Source organism: Alligator sinensis, unplaced genomic scaffold, assembly GCF_000455745.1.
Source record: "Alligator sinensis unplaced genomic scaffold, ASM45574v1 scaffold358_1, whole genome shotgun sequence".
Classification (NCBI taxonomy): domain Eukaryota; kingdom Metazoa; phylum Chordata; order Crocodylia; family Alligatoridae; genus Alligator; species Alligator sinensis.
The window spans coordinates 1779738-1796867 of NW_005842121.1; the positions used below are offsets into that span (position 1 = coordinate 1779738).

Sequence of the window (17130 nt, forward strand, 5' to 3'; positions counted from 1 at the left end):
ACTCGGGTAGGGGTGACGTCATCGGTGAGGGGGTGCGGGCTTTCCCCTCATGAGGGAGCTCAGGAGCTGGAGTCTGACACCCGGTGATGTCACGGTGCTGTGACGTCGCTGTGCTGATGTCACAGCATGGCAGTGCGTCTCTTACCGGAGCCCTTGATGGGTTTGGCCTGATGGGGTGATGTCACAGTGCTCTGATGTCACTGCACTGATGTCACAGCATGGCGGTGCGTCTCTTACCGGAGCCCTCGTTGGGTTTGGCCTGATGGGATGATGTCACGGTGCTCTGACATCACTGTGCTGATGTCGGCATGGCGGTGCGTCCCTTACCGGAGCCCTCAATGGGTTTGGCCTGATGGGCTGATGTCACGGTGCTGTGACGTCGCTGGGCTGATGTCACGGCGTGGCGTCTCAGCGCACCGTTGGTGTCCCCTGCCGGAGGAGACGCGCGCGCGGCCCTGGACCTGCCCCCGGGCATGCATTCGGCGTCCCCGCATGCGAAGGCAGGTGAGGAGGGGGCGCCGCCTCTGAGACGCGCCGGGCTCCTGATACCATAAGTCGTTGCCGCAGCCATGGGTGCGGTGACCTCACTCGCCAGGCACAGCCTGGTCCGTCCCCTGGCGGAGGAGCCCTGCCGCGCCCCCAGGAGGCTTGGCGTCGTTGCCGTAGCCATGGGCTGGGCAACAAGCAGCCTTGCTCTACGCAACAGGCTCTTTGAAACTGGAAAAGCCTTTTGGTAAGAAGTGGTGGAAGGAAGGCAAGAGGTGCAAGGAAATCTGCCTTCCTGTGCCCTGATCCTCTCCCAAGCGTGCTGGTTTCGAAGCGCATCTTAGCTATGGAATAGGAGAGGGGGAAAGAAACCTCAAATGTTTAAAAATAAATAAATAAATGGAGCGTATAGGCACGCTTAGTTGCAACCCAGGGGCCTGATTCTCAAGAGTGTCACGGAGTTGTAAAGTAATCAGGGCTCACAGTAGAGGTGATTAGGTCAACTAAATTTTTGCCAAAAAAATTCTTTAATTGCAAGCTTTTGGGCACAAACACCCCAAAGATATCACCTAGATTGCAAATCCTGATTGCTTTTTCCTCTAGACCAATACAGCTACAACTTGGGTACCTGACTCGGGGAGCTATATACACTGGTGCGAAACGGATATAAAATGCTACCTTGTCTTGCACTTGCTGGTGCAGGAATGAGCGATGGAGCTGTATACAAAATGGTGGAGCCAAGAGGGGACTTGAAATGTCTAAAAGACCTTATTGTTCTCGTTTCTCTTGTGGAGCTGATGAATCTTGCAACTAGGGACCATTTACCCAAGAAACGGAGGAGTTGACAATGGAGTGGGACATCCCTTTTACTTTAACGCTCTGATTTTGGTTCACGAATGCCACTCTGCCAAAGAATTGCCTTGGGTGTGTGGCTTGGCATGCGTCTCTAAGCTGGAGGTAGCTTTTTAACTAGTGTTAAAGTGATGCCAGGTACTCTTAAGAGTCATCTGCATTACGGTATAGTGCCACTCTGACTTCAGTCACAAACTGAGGGGTGGCACCTGCTTAATTAAGCTGATGCAGGATGTAAAGTGTACTGAGGGGTTCAGTTCTTGATGCTGCTTCCCCGTTAGGTGATACAGAGAACACCAGGTATGTGAATACTTGCTTACCCAGCATTGCAGGTGTAGGGTGCCAAGCTTTGGACTGCTTTGACTTCCTGATGTACTTGCAGGCTGGTTTTAAGGGTCCCTTTTCTAGCTGGAGGTAAAGCTGGATCCCCACTAGATTCCTGCATGCAGCGTAATCTTCATGGAGAAGAAAGTGCATTGAGAGAGGATCTGCCAAATCGGGGATTCATTCTTTCCCCTCCCCTCCACCTTTTTCAATACCAGTCTCTCTCTCGCTTCTGTGGTGCTCAGTGGCCTTACTTATTGGAAATATAACTACTGGGCTGCAAACCTCTCGGGTGTGAAAACGGAGTTGGGGTGTGCCATCACACTGCTACACAGGTGTCCGACTGTCTAAAACCTAAAGAAGAATTGTGCTGTTCTGTGCAAATTTTGCTTGTAGCTAGCTTTTGGTTTTGAAACGGGTACTCTAGTTTCCAGTGCCCCTGTGGAATTTTCTTTCAAGCGACTTCTAGTAGCTGCGGATTTGCAATTTCGGTAGTCTCCGTAGTGGCTTTTCCCACAGTCAGCTAATTGAACACCGAGGTCAGTGATTCCATAGAGAAGAGAAGTGCGGGCTCTTCCCTGCCAGCTGCTCTTCCTCCTTCCTGCCCCCTGGTTAAGCAGGTAAGCACTACAATAAAACAAGATTTGGTTTTTAAATGGGGTGCAGCTCCGCTTCCAATACGAAGCAGTGCCTGGAGGCGAAGTAGTTTGAGAATCACTGACCTATGTGTTCTCGATAGAAAAAGCTTCTAATACCGAGGTGGAGTTGGAGGCTATGTGTCTGTTTTGTTGCTGGATGTTTTAGGCTTTGATCTCATAACCTGATTAGACCCATTTTAAAGTTCAGATTTCTTGGGTGTGTTTCCAGATTGGCTCACGCATCTCTCTCAAGACCTCTGTCTCCCTCCTGCTCCACCCCCTCCCCTCCATCATCCATTCCTCCAAAGAGGCAATATGCTGCTTGTGATGTTGCACGCTCCAGTCCAGGGTTTCTCTTGGAGACTGAACTCTCACTGATGCCACTGAAGGCAGCCGAGAGATCTTCTGAGCTCCATGCCTCTGCAAGGTACCTGCTTTCCTTCATACCCAATCTTTGTTTTTCCTTTGATCTTCCCAAGGAGTCTCTAATGAGCAGCATGACCTAAAGCAAATGTTATCTTTTCCCCTTCCCCAGTTCCTTCTCCGATGTATTGCCTCTGGTGTTCTCCAGCCATGAAAAGCGAAGACTCCTGTTCTGAGGCAAAGCAATGGCAGGCTGCTTCCTTCAGATTATTCTGTGGCCTATGACCCATCTGGCTTTTGTGTGTGTGCACGCACGCGTGTGTGTATTTAAAAATACTTTAACTGATTGGATTACTTCATCCTCTCCTTCATTCCCTTCTTAGCAAACAACAGTGCAGCAGAGATGCAGGGAAGTGGCATCCAGCCTGGGATTTCTTGTATGCTTTTTCCTCTCACCCCCCTGTTTGATCATCTCTTATCTAATCTTTTTACTAATTGACGAAGCATCTAAGAGTTCTCATTCCTCCTTTGAGTTTCCTCTAGCTCTCCTATGGAAGGAACTTCTAGCCTTTACTTTTCTCCCAGCAGGTCACCTGTTGGGGATAAAGAAACAAAAAGATTTTAGACAGTCCTAGCCACCCTGTTTACTTGCAGATGAGTCACATGGTCCCCTCCCAATTCCAGATGGCCTCTTGTCCTATGAAATCCAGGGTGTACCCAGCCAGCTCTGGTGATGTGGGAGACAGGATGGGGTGACTTGGATGCACAGGGTTTGTCTGCCCCACCCGTGACCTTTCTGTGATTCGGTTCTTGACTGCCTGACTGCTGTAGGGTGGTGAGTAGGAGGGACTTGTGGAAACCTTGAAGAAGCTATTTATGGCATGTAGTCTTAAATAAGCCTGCATTGTTACTTCAATATATTGTACTGAATGAGTGCAATGAGTGAGAAGCAACCTTAATGATGGAGAAAATAGCAAAGAGTTTCTTTAGTATGGAGAATACTAATCTACACATGAGTGCCTTGCTTCTAGACCAGTGGTTTTCAACCTTTTTCAACCCCTAAGAAATTTCTAGTGATGCAAGCCCATTTGAATTGTAAGCATGGTATTGATTCATCATAGTCATCTTTTGCGGACCGCTTAGACATAGTCCGCAGACCCCCACAGATTGAAAACCACTGATCTAAACTAAGCAGCAGAACATCTTTCTTGTGACTTGCAGGAGGGAGCTCAGGCACTCGCCCAACGAAGCCAAAGTGGTTCTAAATAAGGAGTAGCTGATTCCTGGGGAAAGAAGGGTGCTAGGAATGTGCCCCCGTATCCTTGTGCAGCTCAAATACAGGGTTTGGAAAGTGCCGTCCTTGCCTGAAGGTTTGGCTGCATGGAGTAACTAGTCTTCCTAATTTCTTTCTGGACTTGGAAATGAGAAACTCCTTCAAGACCAGAAGGGAGGTCCAGGACTGCAGTGAAGTGCTGATGTAGGTCAGGCTCAAACCCTTAACAAAAAAAAGCTACAAGACCAAGGCCTCTGCACGGGTCTGATGGACCCAAGTCTTTCTGGGAGGGGTAGAGACATGTTTGCCTGCTATGGAATATGTTCACCGTGGGCTAAGAACAGGTGCTTTAGATCCAAGGCAAACCCTCCACAGGAACTCTTCTTTCTACCTAGTAGATTGGCAATTAAAAGGACCCATCTTCCACTTCTTATGGCCATCTCTTCCAGCCACCTTCAGGAAGCATGATGGTCTTAAACCCCTTCAGCTAGCAATTGCTGTTCTTGGGGTAGTTCAGCTTGGAAATCACACTTTCAAAGGCTTGATCGTCCACTTCCTAGGGGAAACGGGAAAACATCCTGAATAGGAAGCTCACCTGTTAGCTTGGGCAGACTTGCAAGGTTTTCATTTCATACTTCAAGTGCTCTGGACCTCAGACTCTCTGAAGCAGATTGCTTTCTTCCTGAATCTATGCGTTCACCTTTTTGAAGGCTCAATGCAGTCTGCTAGGTATCCAGATCCCGAGTTGGTTTTCCTCTGTCCCTGGGGCACAGCAACTGCCCAGCTGTCTGCTGGAGCTCTTCTGAGGAGGGGCAAACATCCTTCAACCTACTTGCTGAAGGTGGAGCAGCAGCCTCTGCGTTGGATGCCCTGGATATCGGATCGGTGTCTGGAGGCCTACCAGCTCTAGCCTGCTGCACAGTGACATGGTGGAGCCCCTCTGCATCATGAGTTCCCTGACTTGCTGGGTGGTGAATCTCAATGGAGTAGGGACTGGATTTTCCATTTGCTTCAAGGAATGAAGTTTATCCGTGTCTCTTGGGGAAGACTGCCCCAAAACTTTGACGCTTGACTGAAGCAAAGCTGAGACATTTGCAGGGAGTGGGAGGGTCATAACTCTGCCCTTGAAGTCATAGTTTCATAGTTGGTAGGGTCGGAAGGGACCTGAGCAGATCATCAAGTCCAACCTCCTGCTATGGGCAGGAAAGGATGCTGGGGTCAAATGACCCCGGCTAGGTGATTGTCTAGCCTCCTTTCGAAGACCCGTGGTAGGAGCGAGCACCACTTCCCTTGGAAGTTGGTTCCAGCTCCTAGCCATCCTGACTATGAAGTCAGTGGAAGGCTGGTGCTGAGAGCTTTTGAAATCCCACCCTTAGCTATATCACATTTTGCCTTCCAAGACTATATAGTGCTCCTGGAGGTTACTGTCTTGGCTTTGCCCTAATGGCCAGGTTAGGCAAGATGAATGCCTTGACAAAAGGTTCATCTGTCTGTCTCCTAGGACTAGAGCGGGGGTAGGCAACCCCCGGTATGTGTGCTAGAGTGTGGTACACAAAGGCATTTTGCTTGGCACTCATGCCTCAGGTCAGATGGCAGGGGAGCTACAAGGGGCCCAATCTTTGTGGCAGTGTAGCCCTGACCCTGTCCCCATCGTTCACCTTGAGGTACACATGTACCTGATGCTGGGAGTGAACCGAGCCAGGGCTCTGCAGATCCTGGTGCAGCTACTTGCAGCCTTCCTGCCACCTGCTGCAAGCAGCCTGGGCTCCGTGGCAGGTGTCAGGGGCCTGTCCAGAGCCTGGGCCAGCTGTGGCAAGCAGCCGGGAGGGTGCACGGGGCCGGGCCGAGGAGAAAGGGGGGGTGGGGAGATGGTGGGGAAGGGGCCAGGGCTGTGCTGCCACAACAGGGATCGGGTCCCTCGCAGCTCCCCTGCCATCTGCCTCTGGCACACCAACTTCTGAGAAGTCAAAGTTGCAGGTGTTTTTGGCACTGCACAAAAATGTTGCTGACCCCAGGACTAAAACCTGCCTAAAATGTCAGGCTTGTTGCTGAGGACCCAAGATATAACCAACAGAAACAACAAACAGAACTCCTTTCAAATCTCATCTTTGGCTGAGGGCACAAGTATTTTTTATTATGACTAATTACAAATATTTTGGCAATAGTAAAACCTTTTAAATGCTAGTCCTGGACCTATGCATGCTCACAGTCTCCTTAATGTGAGCAGCTGTGTGGGGATCTGAGAACCTCATGATGATTGTAACGAAGATACAGAGTGGTGCCAATAGTAAAGCTAATCACCGAATTGTAGTAGAAGCAGAACCTGCTGCGCTAAGCGAGGCTGGCTGGGTGAAGGTGCTCATCTTCCTTTCCTTCAGCCCTCTTATCAGCAACTTGCTTCCACTCAGGTGTGGGGGATATCTTGTACAAATAATATGGGAATGTGGAGTGAGAAATGCGGCAAGCTGGGCACTTTGTGCTTTGGAGCAGTGTTTGAACTCCACTGATTGCACCTTTCCAGAACAGGCATCTCCCAGTACAATCCAACACCAGTGAACAAATAGGTGGAAAACTCCTTTGGAAGGATTTCTGCATAACTACCTTCCATCTTCTCTTCCAAAGGCTTGAAGGGAAATCCCAGCATAGCAGCCTGCCTCTGAGAATCCTACTGTGGATCATATTAATCTACAGGCAATGACTGCAGCTCTGAAGAATATGGTTCACAGTGTAAATAAGCTACTGTGTAAATTAGTATCACAATGGGGGGAGTTCAGTTTTGGCCTGAAGGGGGGCAAAAGATGCCATGTAAAGCATAGGCAAACTCTTCTTTGTGAGCTTAAACAGTCTCTAAATATTGAAGACCTAATGACTAGCATCTGCTGTACACCTCTCCTAAAGCAGCCGGTTCTGGTCCGTGGCTGAAAGGAAACTGGTACAGAGAAACACGGCATTGGTGAGGCCACAGCTGGAATACTGCATCCAGTTCTGGGCACTGCACTTCAAGAAGGATGTGGGAAAGCTGGAGAAGAGCCGTGTGTATGATGAGAGGCCTGAAGAGCAAGCCATATGAGGAAAGGCTGGAAGATATGGGACTGTTCAGCCTAGAAAAAAGACTTTGGGGGGGTGGATTTGGTGGCAGCTTACAAATATATCGGGGGAGAGCATCAGGAGCTAGGCGAGCAACTATTCACCAGAGTGCGCTCCAGGGGAAAACTAGGAGTAACAGTCATAAACTCCTAAAAGGAGGTTTCAGACTGGATATAAGGAAAAACTTCTTCACGGTTCATGTGACCGGACTCTGGAATAGACTCCCAGCAGGGGTGGTGCAGGCAGCTTCCCTGGAGATCTTCCAAAGGAGACTGGACGCACACCTTGCTGGAGTTATTTGGCCTGAGCGGTCTTTCCTGCCCAGAGCAGGGGGCTGGACCTGATGATCTCACGAGGTCCCTTCCAGCCCTAAACTCTGAAACCTTAGAAACCAGCACAGTAAATCTGTACTCGCAACTATGAATACGGGGGCTAGTGCCACTCTCAGAAGGTTGTCAGATGAATGCCAGTATTCCCAAAGCTTCTTGGAAAATGAAATGGCCTTGATGACTCTGACTCCAAAGGTGGAAGAGAGGTGGCAAATCAAAATGTGACACCTATTAGTCAGCAATGAAGAATCACTCTAAGGGAAACTACTTCAGACTTGAGACATCCCTCAGAAAATGTCAGTTCTTATTTATTTGCTCTGTCTCTCTTTCCTCCCCCCCCAACCCTTTTTGCTGGGGTAGAGACGATGGAACCATTTTTGTATTGCAAAGAACTTGAAAGACCACCATGGGTCAGAAAAAAATCCATAGCATCAAACAACTTGAAATTTCTGGGTTAACCTTGCAAATTTTACGTGCAGGTATTTGCATGCCTGGCAGTGCTGATATTGTGTGGCACCCATAAAATGATCTCGCAACACCCTAGAATGCTGTACCTGGTTGCGAATCCCTGCCCTAGAACAAAAATGGTGTGGGACCTGAAAGGGATGTAGCTGAAGGGAGGAGACCGTAATAAAAGGTACGCTCAGTCTGACGATGCTTCAGTGACTGCAAGTGCATCTACTAGAAGTGGTAACATCTTGTATGCTTCCAACTCACTGGCTCAGCAAAGCCTTGCCATCCTTCATGGCGACGCTACCTTTTGAAACTTGCCTTTCTGGCTCCAAAAAAAATAGTTGAGATGCAAGGAGTATGCAGATGAGACCCTGCTTCAGACCCCTCCTTTCCAGATTGGCCAATTAATCCTTTGAACACATGTAGAAATCAACACTTTCCAAAGGACTAAATCCTGTCTGTCATCTTGTGCTGAACCAGGGAAGGATTAATGGGAGTGACAAAGTACTTAAAGGATGGCTGCGCTTTACTAGTGCGACTTGGCTGCTACTCGTGTCTGCTCTATTTGTTCACGGCCCACCTCCACATTGAGAAATGGGGACTTGATGATTAAATTAGCAAAACTATGGATTAGGAGGCAGGATGGCCATTCAGTTTGTCTAGTATCTCACGTCTATAGTCTTTGAATGGTCTCTCATCCAAAGATTTAGTTGTTTGCTCTATTTCTTATTAGTGTTCAGTGGAACTTGTTTTTTCTGCTTTATTTAGGCTGGGATTTTCAAAGGAGTCCAGTATGCTCCAAGCCTGCTCGGCATTGTACCACTCATTGTTTGTTCTACGTGAAATGGCAAACCAGTGGGCAGCCACCACTTGGCAGGCAAAAGACTAGGAATCTAGGGAGTCGAGAGCTAGGAAAAAGTGTTGGTGGGAGGGTGGAGATTTGCTACTCTTGACCCTTAACTCTCTTGCATTGTGCGGGTGTGTCTGTAACGACGGACAAAGTCTTCTCTGTGTGTCAGCAGTAGACCACCCTAATAGCCCGTGAGGGGCTCTTTAACCTCTCTTCCAAAACTCCCTTCTGCAAGCCACGTGCACCTGCTTGGATTTAAACCAAGGAATTGTTGCATTGTGAATGTGTTTCCTTGCCCCACATGAGATTGGGCCTATAACTACTGCTGCTGTTTAAGGGAAATCTATGAACTATTCCCTTCCTGGCCTGAGAGTTGTTCCAGAGTGCAAGATGTAATATGAATTGTGTAATTCAATCTGTAGTTTTCTACAGAATTCAGTGGGCTCGGGCTGTTTTAAAGTCTTCAAGTGCATGATGAATCACTGTTGAAAATTGTATTTGGCCAAATGAGTTTGTCTCTAGGGTGAACAAACCCAGAAGCAGACACATTGGCTGCATCCATGCAAGCGTGGACGCTTGTGCCGCTGCTAGCTGTCCCTGGGGAATGCCTGTGCCACGCGCCCTATGGCATATGGCAGGGTACCCCAGCTGGGGTAAGGGAGGCTGGGGCCAACGCTGGTCTGGCCCCAGCAGCCTTACCTAGCGGTCTCCTGGGACTCCTGCTGCTCAAAGCCTGGTCGGCAGCCAAAGCATGACTCTGGCTGGCCAGACTCTAGTCTTGGGCAGTACGCGCTGCCCCTGCATGCACCACCTCATCTTCCCTTCCTCCCCCCCCCGCCCCCCCCACTCCACACACTACTACCTTACTGCACATTCAGGTGTTCTCTTTGGCACTGCAGATGTGTCTGCGGCACCATGTACAGCACAGCTGCACTCATCTGGACGCAGCCACCGAGTGTGTATATACTTTCTATTATTGCAATAGCTTTCTCTGAAGTTTAATTCAGTACAAATGGCTGAACTAGAAATAGCCCTCAAATGTTTAATTTATTATAGCAGCTAAAGCACTTTCTTTAATAAGAAATTAAACAGTACTGAGGCACTAAAGTATACAGTACAAAGAGCATCTCGTCAAGTAAACTTATTTTGAACAGCGCAGCTCTAGCAGCTATAAAACGCAAGGAGACTGGAATTCAGCAGTGTTCTTGAGTGCCTGGTTTTCCTCTTGGATGATAAAACTGGGCTTGCTGTTATTGCCCAAAGAGTAATTGGTTTAAGCATAATTCTTTTGTAAGAATACAAGATAACTTGCTCCCTACAAACTTATACACTGTTTGCTCAACCTTTTTGTCTACATAGCAAGCAGTTGCAGGCTGCAATTTGCATTGATCAGTTTGGAGGGCTATAGACTCTCATGTCTAGAATGGAAACCTGAGTTTCCTTTCCTAGGGAAAGGGACCCCTTTCAGTGTACTGCCAAAGGGACTATTATTTATAATCCTGGTCATAATGACATTCCTCCCTCTTCTTTCCAGGTTATATTCAAAGTCAAATGTGCAGCAGAATTCAACAAGTACAAGTAAGTAATATTTCCCTGTAGACCACCCTCCCAAAATGCTCTTGTTTAATGACAGTGTATATCTGGAAGCCACTGTCTAAAATCGGTAGACTCCTATGTTAGAGCTTAGTAGGACTAGGTCTGCTCTTTCTCTTTGCAAGGTGTGACTTGGTTAAGATGAGCCAGCCTCTGTGGTGCAGGGTGTGGATAGCAGAGCCCGAGGGAAGCTTTATGTTCTAGTCCAAGAACTGGAGTTTGGTCCCTTGCAGGTCTGGAGTAAAGGACTTGACCACATGTGCTGAGGAGCTGCTGGGACCACTTACCCAACATGATCACCCAGTGTGCATCAGCAGAGAGGCTTTCCTGGAGACGATGTACCAGTCACGAATGCCTTGCTCTGTGCATGGTCACCATGGCTTTGGGAAACTAAATGCCAAGCCTGCTCATGCACCCTGCCTGGAAGAATACTGCTACACCAGTACTCTGCTTCTCAGTCTCTTTTATGGCAGTCACCCACATCAACCTTTTGGGGACTTGCCCCTCTTTTCCTACTTCCAAATCACTTCTAGTTAGTGACGGGGCTAGTTCTGTTCCTGATCTCCAGTGCAGTGTAACTCACCCTGGAGCAATATGGGCATTTGGCATGGAGTTGCAGTTGTATAGGATCAAGAACCGAGTCAAAATAGAGGGTAGGCCAGTGGTCTGCAACCTTTAAGAAGCCATGGCTGGAATACCATGTCTCTAGTCTGATGTGGGCTGGGTGCCTTTTGGCAGCATGTCAATAACTGGGCGAGGGACTTGTTTTTCGATGGTCTTCACATTTTGATGTAGGTTATAATGTAGTTGCACTCTCTACCAAGACTGTGTGTCTGCATTGTGCTGACTCTATGGCTTCGCCACTCAAGGTAAGGTTAGAACAACACTAAATACTGCAAGATAAGAGCTTTTTTTTTTTTATCTTCTTACAGTTAAGTGTTGTGTAACTCTCTTATCTGCCCACAAAGGTTCCACAATTTCCAGAGAGGTGGAGGCATCTCCATCCTTGGAGGTTATTTTAAGACCTGACTAGACAAAGCCTTGATGTAGCTGGAGATGCTTCTGCTTTGAGCAGGGGGTTGGACTAGCTGACCTCCCGAGGTCCCTTCCAACCCAAATTTTCTATTATTCCAAAGATCACAGGATGCCTCAAATGCTAGAGTTTCTCAGTCTGCTTCTTCTAAGATAAGTGTCTTACAGTGTAATGACTTCTGAATGTCTAAATGTTCCCAGCTTTCATAAGGGCCTCTTCGTGCAGCAAGTAATTTTGAGTCGGCAAATTAGGAGTTCGGACACAAAAGCACCACTCCAGAATGTTTGAATGTGGCTATGGAGCAGCTTCATGGACTACCTCACTTAACATCAATTTCTCATTCCTTTTCAGGGTCCTCATGTATCTGGGCTCCATATTTACCAGCCTTCTCTTCCTAGTTGTGAATGTGACCTGTGCAATGTTGATCTATGGAGATATTCCAGAGAATCATCTGAGATGGACAGTGTTTGCTCAGGCGTTAGCCAATGACACTCTCTTCATTCTCTGTGCCATTTCATTAGCTTGTTGTATGTGCAAACTTGCAAAAATGTCTTCAGCAAATGTCTACCTCGAGTCAAAGGTAGGTGCAACACTTACATTGTCAACTGCTTAAACACTGGTGAAATCCTTCTCCGTTCAAGTGTGTCTCCAGTTTGTCTAACCAGACTTGTGCTAGCCTGGCAAAAAAACCCTTCCAAATGGTGTAAATGCCTGCTGGAAATGGCTTTCACTGTTGCAAGAAACTCTTCCCCTGAACTAGGAAGGACTCTGGCCTTGACTGGTTAATGGCTTGTACCCCTTGAAGGGGAGAAGTGCAGGTCTCCATCTTCTCTAGCATGTAGGTGCTGGACCAGGTGCATAGAGCCTTATGTCAGTAGTGAACCAAGACCTGATGCAGATGTGATTGCTGACCCTAAAGGGACTTTTACAATAGTGATACTGATAGTGAAGGCAGTCCTCGGCTAGTCTAGCCTTGTCACTGAACTCCTGCTGTGCAAACTGCTGGTGTTCTGCTACTTCCTTTGTGCCAGAGACTATATTCAGTCTACCGTGCCTGAGAGAAGTAAAGGGCTAGCGAAACTTCTTTTTCTCCACCCTCTAGTCTTTTCACCCCATAAGGAACGCTGGGCCAGGGCACCCACTACTTTCTGCTACCCCTCCAGACTAATGTGCTGCTGCTGAAAGCAAGTACTTGTCTACCACTCCCTGATATAGCCACAACTTCCACTCCTTGCAGCCAGGCCAGGTGCAAATCCCCTAAGTGCTCCTGCATTTCACATAACAGGTACCAGCTTCCTGTAGATAATGTCTGGAGGTAGGTCCAACCCACTGTGGTAACTAGACCTCTTTGGCCAGTCCTGCAGCAATAGCCTTACTAAAGATGGGGACACTTTTTTTTTTTTTTTGGAGGGGGTAATCCCCCTACCCCATCCCACTAATCTGACCAGTAATGAGCAGGCTTTCCCCTGTCACAGTGGATAAACTCTAGTGCAAAGGAAGGCAAGGAGCTGAGCATCGTGTTGGGCTTTTCCCAAAAAGGATGCAAGGGATCAGAACCTGGACCACGTGCTCAGAAAGCAACTAGATTGTCAGGCACTGGTGCCCAAAAGCTTGTCCTTTTTTCAGGTCTGAGAAAAGCGGATTGCAGAGAAAAGATTCCATATAAATGTGAACTGTTTGCTTGAAGGGACAGAGGAGGGCTGTGTGCCAGGAGTGAAGAGGCTGTTGGGAGCCCTTGTAAGACAAAAGTACAGTAAAATAGACAACCTTATTGTGGCAGAGAAGGGAGAGAGTTGTTATTCCCTATGAAATGCAGGGGGATTGATAATAGTAGCTATTAGGTTGATTGGACAAGGGTCATGGCTGCAGGAATTCTGGATAAAAGGCGTGGTGACGCACAGCCCTGCTATACTGGCTGCCACTGCCATCAGAACAGAACTGCAAGTATATCCGACTTTTTGTGAAGTTCCTTTTTTTGCAAGCTGTTCAGTGTCCCCTGCTAAAATGCCATCTTCTAACTCTTTGGACACATGCTGCTGCCTGAAGCAGTCACTCCTGTGTCAGCAGGGCACTTCAAAAACCTTCTCAGATATTCTCAGAGCAGCTTTAAAAAGGCTGTGGTACATCACACCATGGAAGGACCAGTTGCCTTAAAGCCATGGTGTATACTAGAATGTAACACTGGGGGCTTGACTCTTGACTATTCTTTGGGCTTTGTCTTGTGTTGGCTGTGTCTAGACCAGGGGTAGGCAACTCCCAGCATGCATGCCAACGTGGCATGCAGAGGCATTTTTTGCTTGGCAAGCATGCTTCAGAAGGGTCTGGGGCTATGCTACCACAACAAGGATCTAGCCTCTTGCAGTTTATGCCGCCATCTACTCCTGGCATGCCAACATCTTGCAAATCAAGGTTGCTGGTGTTTTTTGGCACTCTGCCTAAAAATGTCAACCCTTGGTCTAAACCATAATGCCCATGTGCTTGCATAAACTACGCTTTCTGCTCTACGTATAACTGCACACCACAGGTAACCACGCAGTTCTAATAGTTATTATTAAAGTATTCTATTAGATCACTCTAACTGTCGTTCTGCCATTCGGTTTGCAAGGCTGCTCCCGCTGGGTTGTTACAGTGAACTTCCCCAGAGTTCAGAGTGAGGTTCTTAGCCCGGTTATCACTAAAATATTTAAAGCTGGTGTATGAAGTTGATGATCTGGGTCAGATCTTGCACGCACTACTTGCCATGCATAGACTAATCTTCTGGGAAGCCTCGAGTTACAGCGCACTTGTCTTCTAATGCATCTTGTTTCCTCTGCCGTTTTTAGGGCACATCTGTCTGCCAGGCTATCCTCGTGGGCTCTGTAGCTGCCCTTCTGTATTCTTCAAGGGCTTGCTACAACCTGGTAGCAGTGGTTGTGTCTCCAGACAATATTCCCAGTCCATTTAACTATGGCTGGGACAACCCCTCGGATAAGGTAAAGTGTGTGTGAGAAGTCACTTGGGTCAGTGACAATGAGAAGTGTGTGTGTGTGTGTGTGTGTGTGTGTGTGTGTGTCGTGAAGTTGTCTTTAGGGTGTAGATAGAAGTAGAGCTGTCCTGGGAAACCCAGTGTGAATACAAAAAGATAATGCATCCCTGAGCGTGTTGGGATTCTGGAGAAATGAGGTTGGTCTGTTGCTAGTTGCTGAAGTCTCCTCCATGGAAGGGGGTTGCTGCAGCAACTGTTAATTCTAAAATGGAGTCTTTGTTCGGAGAGGGACTGTCCTGTTTCTTTAACACTGACTGGCCCAGGTGTGTTATGAACCGTAACCGTGAGAATGCTGCAGTATATTGGCAAATGTTGCTTCCTTATAAGGGATTTGTATACAGAAAAGAAACTAAAGGGCTGAAAGGAGATGCACAGTGTTAAGCAAATGAGACTTTTCAATCTGATTCTACAGCGTGTGCACGCACACCGCTGATGCTATACATTGTACTATGGTATAGTATAGACTGATTTTTATCCTTCTAGGTTTCTATTGTGGACCAGTGAGGGTTATTGCGATGAGCAGAGAAATAGTCAAGAGTAAGTCACGTGGTCCATTGGAGTACAGTGTGTGTGACACACAGAAGCAACCTGTAGCCACATCCTTCTGGCTACTGAGGAAAATGCTTTGTAGGGACATGGAAACCCTCCCCTGTGCCACTTCATACAATGGCTCTGTCTTAACATGTCAGTTGCTTACACTGAGGGGGTCTACCCTGGCATAGAAACTCATCTGGAGTAGATGAACCACTAGTCTGCCTAGTCCAGAAACTCCAGTGTCCTACGTTCCTGAGGTTGAACTCCAGAATAGTCTGTACACCACATGCGTTTTGCTTGGCTGGATCTTAGTCAAGCTTTTGGACCCAAATCCCTTGGGTGTGAACTTGAGCTGCCCAGAAGCCTTCAGTGTCACGTGCTGTGCTTGCAGATCCACGGGGAAGAAATCAGTGGAGAAGAATTTGTGGTGTTCGGAGTGGTCCTCTTTCTCTGGGAGCTGGTGCCAACGACCTTTGTGGTGCTGTTCTTCCGAGCTCGGAGACTCTCTCAGAACTTGGTATGATGTCATAAACTAATTGCCTTTAAATATTCTAGTGCAGAGAGTAACATGCAGTAAGATCTGTATTGTGTGGCATCCTCTTCTGCCTCAGTCTCCAGAAACTAGTCACTTCTTCCTGTTCCTCCCTTACAGACACCAGGTGGAATGATAAACAGTCACAGCTACAGCTCCCGAGCATACTTCTTTGACAATCCGAGGCGGTACGACAGCGACGATGACTTGTCACGACTTGGCGGAAGAGATGGGGGAAGGTAGGTCATGACTGCTGTTCAGATGAGCCACAGCTTAGACTCTGTGTATGCAGAAAGTAGATAAGGCTACAGAGCAGCCCGCTCTGGCTCCAGAGCCAAAGAATCTGTCATAACAGCAGTGCCTGAAGCCTAGACATAGGAATTTGTGGCAGACTGTTGAGAAGCCTTAACACTAGGAATCTTCACTTATATTTTCTGGTGTTAATTTGAGCACCCAAATTGACACTTTTTTTTTTTTTAATTTCAGTAGGGCCAAATTTTTCAGTGGGTGGGTACATGATCCTGGGAAGTTGCCCTTCTCTTTGAGAAGGGTGCTGTTTCGTCATCTAGGGGAGTCAAGGTACACAAGCTAGAAGCATGTCTGAGGCTATTCCGTTTCTAAGAGCTTACGTTTTCTTCTCTTCAAAGCCTGGCTGCCCCTCAGTGCTCCGGCTGGTATGGCTCTCTGACCGGCAGCGACAGCTACCCTGCTGCTCCTCATCTAGGTGGACCTACAATAGATAACGCCCCCCTACTCTTCAGTTCTGGCGACTTGGAATCTAGCAATCGCCATGGCTTATACTCAGCACCGCAGAACTGAAGAGGGCTACCGGAGGCAGCTCTCGGCGGTGTAAGATTTGTAATAATTTGTTTTCTAAACGTCTAACTCCATCTACGCAAACATTCCATCACCTAATGCAGCCACAGACCAGGGCCTGGACTCATGGGCTGCACGTAGTGAACAAGACTGACTCACGGTACCATGTAGCAAAGTGAAGGTGAACTCTGGAAGCTTTTCAGTCTGTTTGTTTTTTCTCAAGATGCTTGTTAGCAGCTAAAAGCACCAGAGCTTCCTTTCTAGAGAAGAAACATCAACTGCATATTTGCACTTTTATCTGCACATTCTGAAGGAACAAATCTCGCTCAGACTCTCCCTGTCTGAAACTTTTTAATTGCACATCCGTAGCTGGGAGGTGTCGTCTTCCTGCAGGAACTGGAGCAAGCATATGTGTTCTGTGAAGGACTCCGTGGTCTGACCCACTCTCAAAGGACAGTACATCTCCCTCCCTGACGAGCAACAGGGTGCACGCTACTATGGGGACAATGAAGAATGTCGAGGAAAGCAAAACGTGTCATATTTGCGCAAGACGAAGGGAATGTCTCCTTGCTGAGAATGTGGGCTGGCTCTGACTCAAGGTTCTGGTTTCAATGGACTGCTCTAATGCCCTGCTCTGGGACCGTTGTGAAAGCAAACCTAAAAGCACAGGTACAGAAGGCTCGTGCGTACCAAGTAGCACTGAGGTCACTGAACAGCTCTTCGCACGTTAGTTAAAAGGAGAAACGCTAACTTGGGAGGAGCAGAACTACCACAGTTGGCGTTAGGCTCGCGGTGTGATCACTGGGTCACGAGGTATGGGCATGGCCACATCAGGAAAACACAGCGAGGAGGGTGGGAAGCGGGTGTCATCTGTGAGTCCTTGTTTTGGCCAAAACAAATATGTAACGAAGGCTGCTTCGAGCACTAGCTCTGCTCAGGAAT

The 17130-nt window shown here is 47.9% G+C and overlaps 1 protein-coding gene across 1 annotated transcript in view; it reads left to right on the forward strand.

Annotated features, from left to right (window-relative positions):
- GPR137C (G protein-coupled receptor 137C) overlaps positions 1 to 17118 on the forward strand; it is a 24117-nt gene extending 6999 nt beyond the window's left edge. The window contains exons 2-8 of the mRNA XM_025205614.1: positions 2930 to 2982; positions 10190 to 10233; positions 11633 to 11861; positions 14104 to 14253; positions 15232 to 15357; positions 15493 to 15611; positions 16020 to 17118. Coding sequence (XP_025061399.1) covers positions 2930 to 2982; positions 10190 to 10233; positions 11633 to 11861; positions 14104 to 14253; positions 15232 to 15357; positions 15493 to 15611; positions 16020 to 16191 — 893 coding nt within the window. The 3' untranslated portion in view covers positions 16192 to 17118. The remainder of the gene's footprint in view (positions 1 to 2929; positions 2983 to 10189; positions 10234 to 11632; positions 11862 to 14103; positions 14254 to 15231; positions 15358 to 15492; positions 15612 to 16019) is intronic.
- Positions 17119 to 17130: the final 12 nt, after the last annotated feature.